The sequence below is a fragment of the Barbus barbus genome, assembly GCF_936440315.1.
Source record: "Barbus barbus genome assembly, chromosome: 40".
Taxonomy (NCBI): domain Eukaryota; kingdom Metazoa; phylum Chordata; class Actinopteri; order Cypriniformes; family Cyprinidae; genus Barbus; species Barbus barbus.
Window position 1 is genome coordinate 12,330,833 of NC_136718.1, and position 18,010 is coordinate 12,348,842.

Genomic DNA, 18,010 nt, shown 5'->3' on the forward strand with positions numbered 1-18,010 from the left:
CATTGTAACCCAGAGTACATGTGAAATACAATAACAACACAGTGACTGCATTGAACAAGATCATATATTTTCCTTCCTGAACCACTTTTTATCTGGGAATTTAATAAGGCTCAGAATAACAATGCACAACAATATGCACATTCAAACAGTGTCCTACAGTGACTAAGCAGAGCTAGAAATAGATGGGATGGTTTAACAATCTACCTTTGTTCTGTTCAGCTCTTACTTTGACAGTTCATTATTCATCTGGAGCGACAGACTGTCTGTATTTTTGCAGAGCTGGCACCATATAGAGCTCACCTGTGCCTCCCTGCATTACCATTATAAAGCTGTAACTCAGTCCACTGCAGCAGCCCTTTGTCTGACTGCTGGATTTAACCTGCATTTCATAATTAACAGCTAAACAGGAAGTTAAGGGACGCTGAGGAAAAGAGACAGGTTGTGCCAGAGCTGAAGAGAATGGGGGGGAGAGGCCAGCGGAGGTGAAGTGGAGTACAAAAGGAAATTGACTGAATGGCTTGCTGTTTTTTTCAATACATGTTTCAGTGTTTGGCTGGAGGAGGAAGTCGTTAAGCCTCAATCCAGAGCACATGCCAAAGAGCCATGAAAAAGACTCATGTAGAGCACCTGTTTTTTTTTCCTATAGAACACGTGACACACCATAAAGAAATATAGACATACGGCAGTTTCTAAAAAAAGGGTACATAATAGTGAGTGAAATAATAATAGGGTACACTATAGGCCCTGAAGTAATTTAATTTAATTAGACTTAATTTAATCATTGCTTTTTATTTCTTTGAATTTTCCTGTTCTTCAGGGGAACTACAACCCAAATTCCTGAAATGTTGGGACGTTTTTTAAATTTGAATAAAATGAAACCAAAACGACTTTCAAATCACATGAGCCAATATTTTATTCACAATAGAACATAGAGAACATAATATATGTTTAAACTGATAAATTTTAAAATTTTATCCACTAAATGAGCTCATTTCAAATTTGATGCCTGCTACAGGTTTCAAAAAAGTTGGCACGGGGGCAACAAAGGGCTGAAAAAGCAAGATATTTTGAAAAGATTCAGCTGGGAGAACATCTAGCAACTAATTAAGTTAATTGACATCAGGTCTGTAACATGATTAGCTATAAAAGGGATGTCTTAAAGAGGCAGAGTCTCTCAGAAGTAGGCTCTCCAATCTGTGAAAGAGTGTGTAAAAAGATTGTAGAATACATTAACAACAACGTTCAAATTGCCAAGCTTTGCAAATCTCATCACCTACAGTGCATAACATCATCAAAAGATTCAGAGAAACAGGAGAAATTTCTGTGCGTAAGGGACAAGGCCGAAGACCTTTGTTGGATGTCCGTGGTCTTTAGGCCCTCAGACGACACTGCATCACTCATCTGCATGATTCTGTCATTGACATTACTAAATGGGCCCAGGAATACTTCCAGAAATCACTGTTGGAAAAAACACAAACCGCCGTGCCATCTGCAGATGCCATCTAAAGTTCTATCATGCAAAAAGAAAGCCATATGTGAACATGGTCCAGAAGCGCCGTCGTGTCCTGTGGGACAAGGCTCATTTAAAATGGACTGTTTAAAAGTGGAAAAGTGTTCTATGGTCAGATGAGTCCAAATTTGACATTCTTGTTGGAAATCACTCTTAAAAATAATGGTACTTCATGATGCCATAGAATAACCTTTTTGTCTAAATGGTTCCATAAAGAACCTTTAACATCTGAAGAACCTTTCTGTTTTACAAAAGGTTCTTTGTGGTGAAAGAAGGTTCTTCAGATTATAAAAAAGGAAAGAAAAAGATGGTTCATTCAACTGTTTTGAAAAGAAGAGGAGATGATGCACCATGATAAACATGCCCCTCGTCCCAACTATTTTGAGACCTGTAGCAGTAATCAAATTTGAAATGAGCTCATTTTGTGCATAAAAGTTTAAAATTTCTCAGTTTAAACATTTGTTATGTTATCTATGTTCTATTGTGAATAAAATATTGGCTCATGTGATTTGAAATTCTTTTAGTCTTCATTTTATTCAAATCAACATTTCCGGACATTTCCGGACATCCCAACATTTCCGGAATTCGGGTTGTATTTAGACATATCAAATACAGTTAACCCCCTGATTTTTTTCATCATTATGAGCATTGTCAAATAATTATCAATACATCACCTGACAAAAAAAAAATGCCAATAACAGTGTTGAAAATTAGACCAAGTTAAGCTGTCACTAAGTAGGGGGAACTAGTTTGGGACCAAATGTTGGTTTCTGGTTACTGATAAAAATGAACATTTCCTTTAAATTAAAGAAAAAATGTATTTGATCATATACTCTGATGCTTATTTTTTAAGCCTTAAAAAGTACACCACATTGAACCAAAATATAGCTATATCCAGTGTCCACTCAATATCAATATAGGGGTCATGACAGGGGTCCACTTGTGAGACACTCTACAAGTGTTGAACAACTGATCTACTGTTCATTATACGACATTGTTACAGAAAAGTTACTGAAGCCATGGTGACCGTGAGCAAAAATAGTGACCATTTCCTGTGAACGCCCATAATTAATTCCCTTACTAAGGAGACACACAGCTGACACAAAGGGGTTTCACTCTCTTAAACTATAAAAGGAACTCTATTAAGATGTAAAGAGGTATTGTTTTGGATAAAATGACATAAGATCTAAATATAATTTCAGCTCATTAGCCAAAAGCGCATCAAGCATATTTGTAACTAGCTTGCCAAGTTACAAAGTAATTTAAATAGTAAAGTCAAGTGCAGAGGATAAGCTACTAACAAAAAGAATCTGTAAAAATAGGGCACAATGTACTGTATTAATATGAAGGAAAATTCCATATTGATTTTTATAGGCGTTATATATTTTGAATTTAAACTCAAAATGCATTGGGTTGTGTTTTGGCTAATTTAAATGTGCGTAAAATGAATGGCAGAAAATTACCAGTACATTTTCTTTTTGTAATTTTTTTTTTATTTGTTTATTTGAATTAAATAGCTATATTGAGCTATCACACAATACAATGTGACATGGAAAACAACCATTTAGCATTTAACTCATTACACAGATACTTTTTGAAAAAAAATAAAGTACTGGACATTTTGTTACTAAAAAACCTACTGGAAAAGAAAACTTGCTACTTTGAAAAGAGATAAACTATCAGATAACTACAGATAACTATGCTATGGAAAATGTAGTTAAGTTAGTGTCACTATTTTTAGTTAGTTACTCCCAACACTGCAGCCCACAAGTGCACTTAGCAGAGTAAACAGTAAATGCTATGAGTGCATTAGGTTGAAGTATTAGCATGCAGCTTTTTCTTGATCTCTTGAAGTTTTCTGTCCTTCCATCTTTTTTTCTCTTCCATGTTCTGCTTTATTAGAGTTTTGTTTCCCTCTTTCATCCTCTCTATGGGTATGCCAGCAGCAGGCCGTGTCTGTAATTATCTCTAATACTGCAGGGTTTAGGGGAGTGTGTGTCAGGGTGAGCCTGGATATCTGAGCCAAGTCAACTAACAACCTTCCTCTATTTCTGCACTCTTGTACATACATACTTCCATTCTGAATATCAATCTTCATCCTAGTGCTACAAAAAGTAGGCCTGTCAATTTACGTTGTTAATTTAGTACGATAAATTATTTGTATTCAGTGAATAAGTGATCTGGAAGGATTTGATCAAAAATACAATAAAAGTTCAAATAACTGTTTTCTACTTTAATATATTTTAAAACTGAATTTTCAGCATCATTACTCCAGTCTTTAGTGTCACATGATCCTTCAGAAATTATTCTAATATGCTGATTTGGTGATCAATAAATATTTCTTATTATTATCTACGTTGAAAAAGTTGTGCTGCTCAATATTTCTGCAGAAACTATAATACATTTTATTTCAGGATTCTTTTTTTAAAAGAAAGTTTAAAACACCATTTTATAAATGTCTTTACATCATATTTGATCAACTTTACATTTTAAAAAAAAACTAAATCTTACTGACTCCAAACTTTTGAGCAGTAGTGTACATTAAAACATTATTGATCAATATTTATTTTCAGTTCAGTGAACTGTTTTAGGCTAATTTGCCCCAGTACTGGCCTTCATTCTAAGTGCATGCATCTCTGTCCATCAGCCTCTGCGTTATTAATAGATGTCCTATCCATCAACCTTCTAATAATACATGTGAAGCGTTTCCAGTCCTTGCCAAGCAGCTGGGTTTGGAGGGCTCAAAGAGGCAGTCAAATTTCCTGGCAACAAATTACTCTACTTTTGACAGATGAAACCAAACGGATGTGTGGATTTCCATCAAACATCACTGAAGCTGCAGATTAGCACATATGGTTTTCTGCATACATTAATTAATAGTTAGCTGAGGTTGAGCTGCGGAGGATATGTAGATCCAACTCTGACCTGTATCGGTCTCTTATAAAGTGTAAAAAGCCTAAAAACTATAGCTGATTTTGGAAGTTCTTGCTCTCTCACCATTCTCAGACTGCCACCAGGACTTCTTGCGGTGTGGTTTGAAGGTGGTGATGACATTCTCAATGCGGTGACTCATGGGGTTGGAATATGGATGATAAGGTCGCCGTGAATCACAGTGGAAACACTTCTTCTCTTCCTAAATTATGTCAATGGTCAAAAATTAAAAGGATCAGGTCTTCACAAAAATAATGTGTGTTTAAATGTGTCTCTCAGTCTGTGAGAACTGGTGTTGGCTCTACCTGCAGATGGCTGACAATGCAGTAGGGTTCTCTTCTCCGCAGGCCACAGGTGGACGAAGCTTTCAAGTTCGTCTCTCGACCCACCAAGAGGTCACCGGTTGCAGGGTAACAGCTTCCATGGGCACAGCCGTGGGCAAGATCAGGCTCTTGTGCGCTGGCTACTGACAGGACTTTCAAGGAAACAAAAATAAACAAAACAAACATGATGATCAGAACATGACTGTATTCAGTGTACAAGAAAAAGTTGAACATGTCATTTTTATTCTCTTGCCAGTTTGGCCAACCAGAACTCAAGCAATTTTCCATTAGTGCTCAGCAAAGGCCAAGTTTCCACAAAATTGGTGGTGAGAATGTGGTGGTGAGAATCAGCATTGCTGTTTTAGTATGATGGGGAATTATTTAGCAATGTCAAATTAAGCAAAATCATGAATAATGTGGTTTTCTTATATATAGGAAAATTTCTTATTTATTCGATATATAATTATTATAACTAGTATTTTCACCAGCTAAAAATGGTTTTAAGTCAGTAATTTCTATCTTTTGCTGTATTGTATCAGTAGGAAATATCAGTTTACATGTCCAAACATTCATTCCGCCGTTAATTGTTAATCGCTTCAAGAGACCTACCTGCAAAGCTACCTGAAAAACTATGTGCAAGTGAACCTAGGGCAAAAGCTGCTTTAAACGCAAAGGATGGTCACACCAAATGTTGATTTAATTTAGTTAACTAGCTTTGCAGATAGGTTTCTTGAAGCATCTTGGAGACATTGCCACAGTTCTTCTGGATTTAGTCTGTCTCACTGTGTTCTGTTTCTTCATGTCTTTCCAGACAGACTGGATGAGATGAGATCAGATCTCTGTGTGGAGCAAAACCATTGGTGGACTGTGTGGACTTAAACCATTATTTAGCTGGTGAAAATACTAGTGTTCTAATAATTTTGGCCACCACTGTGTGTGTATTTATATATGAAGAAAAAAAACTATAAAAATATAAAAAGAGGTAATAAAAAAAAGCTAAAAAATATCAGTATAAATGTCTTTAGCCCTAGCAATTAAAACACGAACACGCTTTGCAGCCGCATTTAAAAACTGGATAAAATGTAGTAACTGTATGTGTAGCTTTAATAAGAGAGACAGAGACGGCGGTTACGAGATTTCAAGTTTCAGAATAAGCTTTTACAACACTCAACAGCTGCTAGACATTCCTGCCAGTGTCCCAAAAAAAAAAAAAACCTGTGTGAGATGATGTTGGGATTTGCAGTAAAGAAATCTGGAACGGTTTCAGACAGGTGCTGTGATATACACATACATTGAAATGTCCTTATTTTGTCTTGATGGATTTTTATCTTTTAACCTCAGAAATCAAATGTAAACTAACACACACAGAGAATTTGGAAAGCCACAAGTCACATGAATGGACTTGAAGAGCCTGGGAAAACTCTTGTTTACAGCATTTATCCATCAGAGATCTGTGTCGTCAACACAAGACAGCTGCGTCTGTCTGGCACCGTACCATCTCTCACCAGTCTGCCACCAGAAATACACACACACACACACACACACACACAGACGCGCACATGCACACACATTTTGTACTGTGCAGACCGTATATTCTATTGCCCTACACAACCCTACACCTAAACTTAGCCCTCACATGAGACTTTTTGCAATTTTAGATCAAAAAACTTAATTCTGTGTGATTTATTAGCTTGTTTATCCGTGGGGACCTCAATTTAGGTCTCCACCGTGACACAAGTCCCCATGAGTCTGTGTGTATTCAGGTTTAAGTCCCCACTGGTATATAAAAACAGGTGCACACACACACACAAGTAGCATCACACATCCACATACAGCAAAATAAATCCTTGCAGTAAACTGCAGGAGCTGATGGGAAAATGCCTCAAAAATAATCAATTGAAACTCAGGGGAAAACCATGTCTTTTCCTCTCACAAGTAGAACAGCTAACCACAGATAAGTCCAGATACACCAAATGCAATTACTGAGCAATGACAAATCTGGCGCTGGTATTACATTTAATCTTTCTGGCAGTGTGTTGAACCACAAAACTGTGAGAAAGTGGACAAGAACTGAATTATGGGAAGCAAAGACTTCAATGTGAGTGAGAGGCAGAGGAGTTTCTCTGTTAAAGGGATAGTTCACCCAAAAATGAAAATGCTCTCATCATTTACTCACCCTCATGTTGTTTTAAACCTGCACAATTTTGTTTTCTGTGGAACACAAAAGAAAACATTTTGAAAAATGTCTCAGTGATATCTCAGTCATCAGTGAAAGTTAATGGGGTCCAGTGTCCACTGATGTCACTATATAGACAAAAATTCTGTGGTCTTCCATACAGGTTTGGAACAACATCAGGATGAGTAAATGATGACAGAATTTTTGAGTATATTCTTGGCTATACAAGATCAACAGGTGGTAAGAGCAAAATAAAGTCATGGATAGAGGAAGAAACATTCGCTTATGGGATTGACAAATGGAAATAGTTTCTTATTTAGCTGCTACACCCACAATGAGCTATGATAATAAATGGTGACAGCGAGAACACAGAGTCCATACTGTTGTTGTATTTTTATGATGGTCAAACCATGTGTCATATATACAAGTTTCATACTATATCCGAGGGTTTCTTTGAGAAAGCTGCCCCTCAGTCAGTGTGTGCCACTCCTGCCTTACATGGACAAGCTCTCAGGAATGTGGGAGGACAGCTGGCACGACAGACATACCTCAGAGCTAACAAAGACCTGCTGTTGCCTTACTGTAGTCGCTGAGGAGATCGAAAAATTAAAGACCCTGCAGCCAAGGTTACGGTTTTAGAAATACATAAAATGTACACCATTATTGGGTTGAAAAGAATGTACTGATTACAATCAATGTATACTGCAAAATAAATGACTCTTAACAGAAAGACGGATGGATGGATGGATAGATGGATGGATAAAGACAGACAGACAGACAGAGATAGATGACTACACAGACAGATAAATAAATCACTAGACAGAAAATAAACGGCGAGACAGAGCGATAGATAGACTGATAAATGACTAGACAGACGATAAATAGCGAGATAGATAGATAGATAGATAGGTGGCAAATGTGAATCTTAAAAAGATGATAAGAGGAGTTTGTTTAGACAGTTTTAAAGAAGTTTATACAATAGGAATATGCCATCTTTGTCAAACCAACATAAATACTCTGAAGTCTGTAACAGTGTCAGCCTCGACTGATATATATTTCTTGCTGTGAATAAGTGGGGGGCTGCTATAGGGGCAATGCTGTGGTCCTGACAAGGCTCACTGACTCAGAATAGACAAACTCAGTCTCAGTGCGGTACAGTGCAGCCTGGTGTAGGGCAGGTGTGTTATCTATATCTCTGAAAACACAGCCACACTGATTGTGGACCGACTATATCCCGTGATGCTCTCTGGTGTCCTGTTTGGCCTGTCTGAGCTAATCTTCTAGTAAGACCCAGAGGATGAGACAAAGAGAGGGCTACTCTTTCGCTGTCTTTCTCTCTCTTAAACACATTCAGCCTTTCTCTTGCACTTTTTCATATTTTTTCTGTAAATCTAATAACCCCCCTCCCTCTTTTATCTGCTGTCTTCAGTTTCTGCTGGTCAGGGTTTGGCTCAGTTTGCCAGGTAGGGATTATCACAGCTGGGACTGTCCGCTTTGTTCAAGAGCTCCACTTTTTCATTCTCTTGCATCTCTGCCCCTCTCAGCTTTCAGAGGGAGATTGTTCCCAACCAGGAAAGGCAGAGAATCGCCTCCTTGTGCCTGTCTCTAACCCCAGAGAGCCATTTTAATCCTGGGGACTGTTCATTTGACGGGAGGGGGAAAAGTGGCACTAACATGGCACATTCTTCAGCAGCTGAGTGACAGAAACCAGCCGGTCACTTCCTAAATAGTCCATTAAGAAGCACGGAGGCCACTCTGAAACATTTTTTGAGCAGGGATTTTACACAAATACTAACAAAAGCAGAATAGCCACTACACAAACTACCATGGGCATGTGAAACACAAACAGCACTTTAGATTGAAAATCTTTGTAATCAGCATTTCCTCTGCTTTCCTTTGACATACAGATTTAGAGACTCTTCCTCAACTCATTTGTACACATGTTGTCGGAATGCAGAAAATGTTATCCTGTGGTAAGTATTCTCTAGCGGAGGAGAGCAGATTTGACCAGGGATGGATGGATGGATGGACGGAAGCCAGTATTCCTAATTACGTGCCACCCGTACAGACCCTCTGACCCTCTATGTGACAAAACTAAGAATTCACCCCCAGATCTGCACACAAGGTCTCTAGCATCACTATATGTATGAGTGATGTGGTACCTACTATCAAGTATGAAACACAAAAGATTGAAATCAAATGTAAAATGTAATTGAAAACTCTACTGTTCTGAATATTGAGGGATATTGTGCTTAGTATGTTTATTGTTTTATCATTTAAATAATCTCAAATGTCATAAATGTTTTGGTTAAAAAGTTTACTTGTGTTGTCTATATTTAAAGTAAATAGTCTCTTGGATTTACAGTATTAGCAAATAGTTGAATTCAGTGCATTACCAATTGATTAAAACTCGTTTATTACAAATGTAGAATAATCTTATGCATTTGGAATGATTCAATTCAGTTTTTCTTTTTTGATTTTTGTATGTCGATATTATATAAATAATCAAGGCTGCATTCATTTGATAAAAGTACAAATAACACAAAAATAAAAACATTTAAAACTCTAAAATTAAATATTAAAATCCAAAAAACGTTTTTCTATTGGAATATATTTAAAAATTTCCGCAGTCATTACTTCAATCTTCGGTGTCACATGATCCTTCAAAAATCATTACAATATGCTGCTTTGGTTCTTAAGAAACATTTCTTATTATTATCAATGCTGAACAGTTGTGCTGCTTAATATTTTTGTGGAAACCATGATACATTTTTTTCAGGATTATTTGATGAATAGACATATATATGAATAGTTCAAAAGTGCAGCATAAATTAAAAATTGTGTATTATTATAAATGCCTTTAAAGTTAGGTGTGCCAGTAAAAGTCCTGACCACTGTCACAGCCTCAGCTAGACATGACAGTAAGGATGATGCAGCATTGAGATGCCCTTGTGGGCAAATGTGAAATATAGAGAATACATGTGGATACAGGATATAGCTGCTGCTTTTGTTACTCCCTTTCCACTGAGCTTATTTTGGCACTGTGAGTCTAGTTAGTCTGACGAGAGGTGTCTGCTATTTGGAGCCCACTGCCCAGTCTCAAAGTCTGCTCTCTCTCCTCTAACCCTGGTGCTATTTCCAGCTCTTGTCATATCTAGCTCCTCTCCGGTCACACATCCAAATACACCCCTCCAGATGCCCCATGCTATGGCTCCTGCTCTGACCAAAACAGCTACAGCCCTGATAGATCCATTCACAACTGCACATGCTGTGTAATACTGGTTGAGAGTAGTTATGCAAAAATGAGAGTAATCGTGCCTGGTTATAATGCCATTTCATACACAAACACAGATATGGCCTGCTGAAACAAAACAGCACGGTGGCAATGAACTGATGTCACCAATCAGATACATCAACATAGGAATACAGATAATCTTTAGGTATTTGGTTTTGAATTTAAATGGAATACAGTCTTTTTCCTGATAAGACTGATGAGAATAAAGCAGGAAAGATTAACTGTGTTCCTGACCTGCTTTCATACAACATTAATAAAGTCAATTAGAACTGTAACAAATGTAAAAAAAAAAAAACATACAATCCAAACAATGTAATGTTTATCTATATGGGCAATCATTTTTTTAAAAACTAAATTTAATGTTGTACCATTAATGTTTAAGTTTTTTTTTTTATATATATAATAAATTAATACTTTTATTCAGTAGAAATCTATTAAATTGATCAAAAGTGACAGTAAAGACATTTATAATCTTACTAAAGATTTCTGTTTCAAAAAATGCTGTTCTTATGAACTTTATCAAGCAATCCTGAAACCTTAATGATATTGCTCGATATTACTGTTTTTACTGTATTTTTATGAAATAAACACAGCCTTGGTGAGCATAAGGAACCTCTTTCAAAAACATTGACAAACCTACCGACCCCAAGATATTTGAACTGTAGTGTAAAACCTAGGAAAGTCTGTGAACAGACCTGTCAATTACAAAAAAGTGAAAAATTGCCTTTCCACAGTGCTTTGTTATTGGCCTCTTAAAAAGCCACGCAGTTTAGAAATGAGTGATTTCAATAACCTAGTTCTCCTTTGTAATTACGGCTCTGCAAGAAGAAAAATGCAGGTAAAGAGGAAATACAAGGCCATCGTTAAATAACGGAGTAAACACAGTAGAGATCGACTATCATATGAATTATCTGAAACACTTTGCAGTATAAGGTTCAGTTTGTTGAATTGTGAACTAACAGTGATGAATAGCATTTATTAATTTACATACACTAATACATTTTTAACATTTCAAATTTTATAAATTAACCACACTGTCAAAACAAATCCGTAAAATTTACGATAAAAAACTAGCAGCTGTGGTTGGCGGAATTCTACAGTAAAAAATACGGTAACAACGTTTTAGGTTTTACAGTTTTAACTTAAATTTACAGTTAAATACCATCATTTCTTTAACTGATATAATGCATATACAGAAGATGCACAGTGTCATTCACACAAGCACTAAACACCATCACGGTGAGACTCATTAAACTGAAATATGTTATAAACATTAATTTAACAACATTAGATGTAACATACAACCCTAATAAACATAACTGAAAAGAAAAAACTAAGAAGAAACATAGAAGAAGAAAAAATGTCAAATTCAAACATAATTTGAAATGCAACGCAAGGAATTCTGGGAACGTCAGTTTACGTTTTTTCCCATTTTACAGGAACTTACCGTTATCCATTTAACAGGTTTTTACTGTAGCTGTATTAACATTAACCTAGATCAATAAATGTTGTATTATATTTGTATTATAGATTAACTAAGGTTAACAAATTGAACCTTATTGTAAAGTATTAGAGAATTCTAAGTTGAAATTGTGGAAGTTTCTGGAGCGGTTCCAGCTCGTTAAAGAGCATGTTCTGTGCGCAGGTACTCTGGGGAAAACAGGTACAGCTGAGCATGAATTATAATGTGCTGCACACCTTCCCCTTCCCGTTCCCTTAACCTGAGAGATGAGATCATTCTTCATTCCCCTCAGGACAGCCTGTTAAAGCACTCATATCCTGACAATCACATATGGAGGTATATACAGATGTGACACACAGGTCCACATCTGGAGTAAGCATGAAATATCACAGGATTCAGGAACAGGTCAAAGGACCGAGAAAGTATGAAAAATGTAAAAGAATGTGAGAAAAGTGGTTCAATCTGTGAACAAATCATTCCTTTGAGTCAAATCTTTTCAATGAGTTCAGACCACAAATCCATCCTGAATGATTTGTTCAGAAGAAAAATGAGCCTATACTTTCTAAAGCTCCAGTGAATGGAAAAAAAGGACCAGAACAAACATTTTTGAACAGAACTGTAATTTTTTCAATTAAACTATTCCTTTAACAACATAAATTTTTCTTCATTTTCTCACTAACTTTGCCGCATGTATTTGATATACAATCCAACTGCTTGCTCTCTAGAAACTTCTTCCCTAAGGCAAAAATCTTATTCAGCTCGACTCACATAAACAGACGCGTTTCTTCCCCTTTCATTTCACCACCTCTCCACCCCCTGTATTCGTCCTTTCTTCTATTTTCCCTCCTCCACCACCTCAAAGCATCGTATTGCCCCATTGTTATGGAGTGCAGGGTTCTGCGGTGTTCGGCAGCGGCAGCATTCAGGCAGCTCTATGGATCACAGCCACCAGCCTCTACCTGTGTCCCCACCACACAGCTGTTCACTGAGAGACGTATGATCCCAGCACACATCAGAGGAATGAAAAAAGTCACAAGGCAAACAAACAGAAGAAAGAGATTGAGAGTAGGAGAGTCAAAAGGGATTTCTGCAGTTTCCTCTCCTCCACTCGCACCAAAGCTTTGCCTTTAGATGAAAATTATGAACAAAGGTTCCTTACAGCTTTTCATGTTCTTTTCATCAAGGCTTTCTTTTTATTTCATGTTTTTCTCACTTTCTGAAGAAACAGCTAGACTGGATTATTTCATGATTTTTCAGAGAAAGACTATGATTGAATTTTACGGTCTTAGATGGCCTTTAATGCTGGTTGGCCATTGCTTTTGAAAATCTAATCATAAATGTGATGTGTTGAAGGTAAAAATAAGTTATAATTTCAGAAGAAATCCATTTTTGCCACTAAAAATTAACAAACCGGATGGGAAAGCAAGGCTCTACAGTAAAGATTATCTGCTGGCCAGGGGCCAGAGTGAGTGAATTTTGGGTCGATTAATGGAACTGTCACTTGCCCTATTGGACCAGTGCTATCCTATTTACATTTGTTATACATGTACATAGTGACATTTGCTTACGAATCCACTTTAAAGTTGGTATTAATTAAGGTAAAATTATACAGCTGGCTTATAGAAGATTAGACAGACAGACAGACAGATAGATAGGCAGGCAGACAGAGAAAATGTATAGAATATTATTATTATTATCATAGCAGCAATTTTTTTATAAATATGAAGAAAACATTTGTTGATGAATTATAATTAAATAATAATAAAAAAAAAATAATTATATATATATATATATATATATATATATATATATATATATATATATATATATATATATATATATATATATATATATATATATATGAATTAATGATATATAGATAGATACAGTGAGAAAAATTCATAAATTTACTAATTTTTTTAATGTAAGTGGTTGCAATCAATTAATTTTACCTAGATTTAAATAAACAAATTTAGTTGACTAACCTTCAACATGTTTACATGCAGCTAAAATAAATTGTTTGCAACCACTTACCTTAATTTTTTTTTATCATTTCTTCAGTGTAGATAGATAGATATATATATAGATAGTTAGAAAATTTACATAATATAAATATCTATGAATTTTAATAAGAAAACATTCCAAAAGCAAACACAAACTTATATACACACACACACACACACACATACATATTATATTGCAGATCATTTCTAAAAATATTTTTCCATGCAACTTTTTTTAGGCAACTGTAGGCAAAGAAAACTAATTGAAACCAGTGAAATCACTCAATAAGAACTGACTGACTGAGGTGTAACCATCACCAACCAGGGTGCACATTAACTTTCCATAACTCACAGTCTGTCATCAGTAAAGGATAAATATTCTTTTTATCCTTTGAGCGTCTTTGCTCAAAGTAGTTCTACCTATTTGCCTAATCTGAGTGCCAATTATAGGTACAACTGACTTGAATTAATTCTGTCTGCATTAACAGGCAAGCATGACTGTCTGCGAACAATGTTGTTGGAGTCACACAATCTGTGAACAGTTCAAAGACCTTTAAAATTAAACTCAGGCAGCCAGCAGATGGTAAATGTGACAGGAGCTAAATAAGAGCATCTCCTCATCGGCTGTCTGCCTCCTACAAGCCTGCTACTTTCATTAGAGCTTCACCAAAAATAACACTCCCACTGCTCTGCCTCCGACACCTCCACATTCTCTCCAGCTTTATCAATCCTCACAGACAGAGGCTCCTGTTGAGCCCTGCAGCCCATCACCTACACAAAACTCACAGCCGAGGACAGCTGGACAGTAACACTAAATGATAAAGAAAGATATGGATCACTGTAAATGCACTGAGGAGACAGTATTTAAGAAAGATATGGATCACTGTAAATGCACTGAGGAGACAGTATTTAATGAGCAAGGTCAGCAGTATAAATGGCAACTTTTTCAGTCGAGACTGTGACTGTCTGATATGTACAAAAACCTGGAATATAACCTTGTGGCCTCTTTAAAAGGCACAATTAATAAAATGTTGCTTTATATTTTAAAATGAAAAAATGTAATGTAACTCAAACCTTCCTACCAAGCTCAAAAAAGCCCATTTATTTAAACTAAACAGCAAATATATGTATGAAGTAATAAGGAGAACGCTAGATAGTTGCTATTACACCAGATACAGAAGAATAAAAAAGAACCGTAAAATGTGTATGAAGTAAAACTTGTGCTGAGCACATTAAGATTTAAGATTTTTAAAGGTTCACAATTATTTGCAAATTATTAAATACTTTTCAAATAACTAATAAAACTATTAGCCTACTAAATGTAATGTACAGTATCAATATTAACTATCAAATGAACCATTTAATAAGCTCATGTAAATAATCTATTGTACTAGAATTTATTCATTCAAATTAATTTGCTATTTCTAATCACAAACACACTGAAGATCCTTCAAATATCCCTGCCTTTTCTTAATCCATGGTTTTGCAATTGGGAGTTTGACAGAGAAAAAGGAATGTGAGGGTCAGTATACCCGACTGAGCAGATTTAGTGTCTCATATCCAAAAGGTGTGCTTAATTCGTCAAAGAACAAGTAATCAAGGATTAAACAACAAACTCAATGAGTGAAGAACTGTCATTTACTAATCCAATACACATGGCATCTCTGTAACCTGCTGACCTCTTGTTTGCCTTTTAGTCTGCCTATAAATTTCTTTCAGCTTTAACTAGACAGACAGAGGAAATAAGCAAATAACCTAATTGGGTGCCGGAGGGGGGTAATAACATTGTCTAGAGACCTTTGAGAAAGATCCTCCCTTCAGAATCAGTTTTAGTGTGGAGCATCACAAGTCAACTGAATTGTCTACTGAGACATCGATAGAACAGACTTCAGTTATATAAGCAGGTGCAAATGATTCATGGGACTTGTGTGGGGTCAGGCACAAAAACATTTGGTGAATGATTAAACTTGGCCGTACACATCTAAATGCAAAGAATGCATGAGTTCCTACATATATAATGTAAGAGAGGTATAAGATAAGGTTAAGACTTGTGGCTCAAACACATTTTGCCTAAAAAGTACATCTAACATATACGATATTCAAATACATAAAATCAGTCTGCCCCACTTGAAAAATATGAAACACACGCAGATCAAAATAAATTGATAATATAAAACCGAATATGGAAGACATTTAATAGATGGATAGATATTATATAACTTATATATGTGACCCTGGACCACAAAACCAGTCATAAGGGCAAATTTTTGGAAATTGAGATTTATACATCATCTGAAAGCTGAATAAATAAGCTTTCCATTGATGTATGGGTTGATAAGACAATATTTGGCCGAGATACAACTATTTGAAAATCTGGAATCTGATTAAAAATCAGAATTTTTTTTTAAAATGTATTTATTAAAAATAAATAAAAAATTTAGAAAATCACCTTTAAAATTGTCAAAATTAAGTTCTTAGCAACGCATATTACTAATCAAGTGTATGATTGACCCATACAATGTATTGTTGGACATTGCTACAAATATACCCGTGCTACATATTATGGTTTTGTGGTCCAGGGTAACATAAAACATATAAAACTTATAATTACTTATACTCTGTGTGTGTGTGTGTGTGTGTGTGTGTGATAAACTTCTAAAAAAAATCAGCTCTGTCTCTTAAAAGGTGCATAGAATAAGCAGAGGCAACTGCCCCATAAAAACAACAAAAAAAATGTCATAATGTACAAAACATACTTTATAAATTAAGTGGTTGCTAATAATACATTAAGATGAACTATAAGATATTAAGAATAATAACTAAATGAATAAATATCGAGTCTTGCTCTAATAACAGCACATAGACATACCAGGATTTTGTGATTCATGCTACACTTACCACAGATGAACAGTAAGGGAAGCGCGCGCATGGCTTTATGATGAGCTTCCTTCAACCTCCGCGCGTATCTAAAATATGAAAATCACTAATGAGCTCTCACACAACTTCAGCTTATCATATATAACTACTAGACAAAGTGTACTGTCTTATAAAACCTTCAGTAACACCAGTAATAAAACACAAACATAGGCATGTATTTACTAATGCTGGAAGCGCGTACTCACGTTTACTGTGATTTTGTAGATGGTCAAGCTGTTCTTTAAGCCATTGCGACTTTGAGCGTTATCAGAGTCAGACGGACTTTCTGAAGTCCTGTTACAGCCGTGGAAATGACCGATGGAAATCACGAACTGGATTCAAAAGATGCCCGCGGAAGGTAAAGAGACACACTCCTCAGGGAATGCCACAGAGAGTCATTTAGGAAAAAACATCCACCTCTTGTTTTCTGGAGCGCCCACATGAACGCGCGTAGCCGAACAGGAATGCGCGCGCTTCTGAAAACTGATTTAAAAGGACTCTCTCAATAACAAGTATAGTAATATCCACTTAAATATTACACAATACTGTATTCATTTTTAGTAGATGTAGGTTTAGAAAAATATATGCAAATAATATTTATATGCAAATAACTAATGAAAGACTGTCATGTTAAACATTGTCTGGTTATGTGAATACAGCTCACAAAATGATTTTATTGGTAACTTATTTCAGCCAGGGGTTTCCAAGCCAGATTTAGAGACCTCCAGAATAATAAAAAAAATTAGATTTTATCAGCAATACTTTATAATCACTTTATTTAAACTCAGAAAAATTAATCAATTATATAATGCCTATAAGATAATTGAAATTGAATGAGCATAAAATTTTTGACAGTACACAACACAAAGCTCTGGGTTAAAACCCTGTCTCTAAACTAAACACCAGACAGCATGCTGACAAAACGTATCCGCCACTAAATATTTGTGTGTCTATTCTCTGTACTCATCTGAGTAAAATTAGGCTATACTGTTATATCAAACATCATTTTTCTTATAAAATGTACATTATAGTACAGGACCATCAGGAGAAGACAGTCAAACATACGACATGAAACAAATATGTGATTCAGTGGTATGATATGAATCAAAGCTCAGGGTCAGCTAAAGCCACTGATCCAAACACAGACAGGATTACTCCACAGAAATGAACATGTCCTACCTAACACTAACAGACACAGGAAGGATGATGCAGAGACAGAAAACCCAATAGGCACAACTTTAAAGGTGAAATATATAATGCTGAAACAAACCTGAAATTCAGAAATATGCATTAGAACCATAAAAATGAGAACTCATATACGTTTCATTGTAATATGCCCCACTGTTGGAATTTTTCCACATTCTCTATCGCCCCCTCCTGTACTAAAGAAAAGA

The 18,010-nt window shown here is 35.8% G+C and overlaps 1 protein-coding gene across 2 annotated transcripts in view; it reads right to left on the reverse strand.

The window, feature by feature from the left end:
* Nucleotides 1–17,066, reverse strand: part of LOC306859920 (laminin subunit beta-2-like) — a 43,545-nt gene extending 26,479 nt beyond the window's left edge. For both annotated transcript variants that reach the window (XM_079401327.1, XM_079401326.1), the window contains exons 1-4: nucleotides 16,823–17,066; nucleotides 16,599–16,666; nucleotides 4,747–4,916; nucleotides 4,508–4,643 (exon numbers count right to left, since the gene is read on the reverse strand). In XM_079401327.1, the coding sequence (XP_079257453.1) occupies nucleotides 4,508–4,643; nucleotides 4,747–4,916; nucleotides 16,599–16,629 (337 nt within the window). In that variant the 5' untranslated portion in view covers nucleotides 16,630–16,666; nucleotides 16,823–17,066. The remainder of the gene's footprint in view (nucleotides 1–4,507; nucleotides 4,644–4,746; nucleotides 4,917–16,598; nucleotides 16,667–16,822) is intronic.
* Between the last annotated feature and the right edge of the window lie 944 nt (nucleotides 17,067–18,010).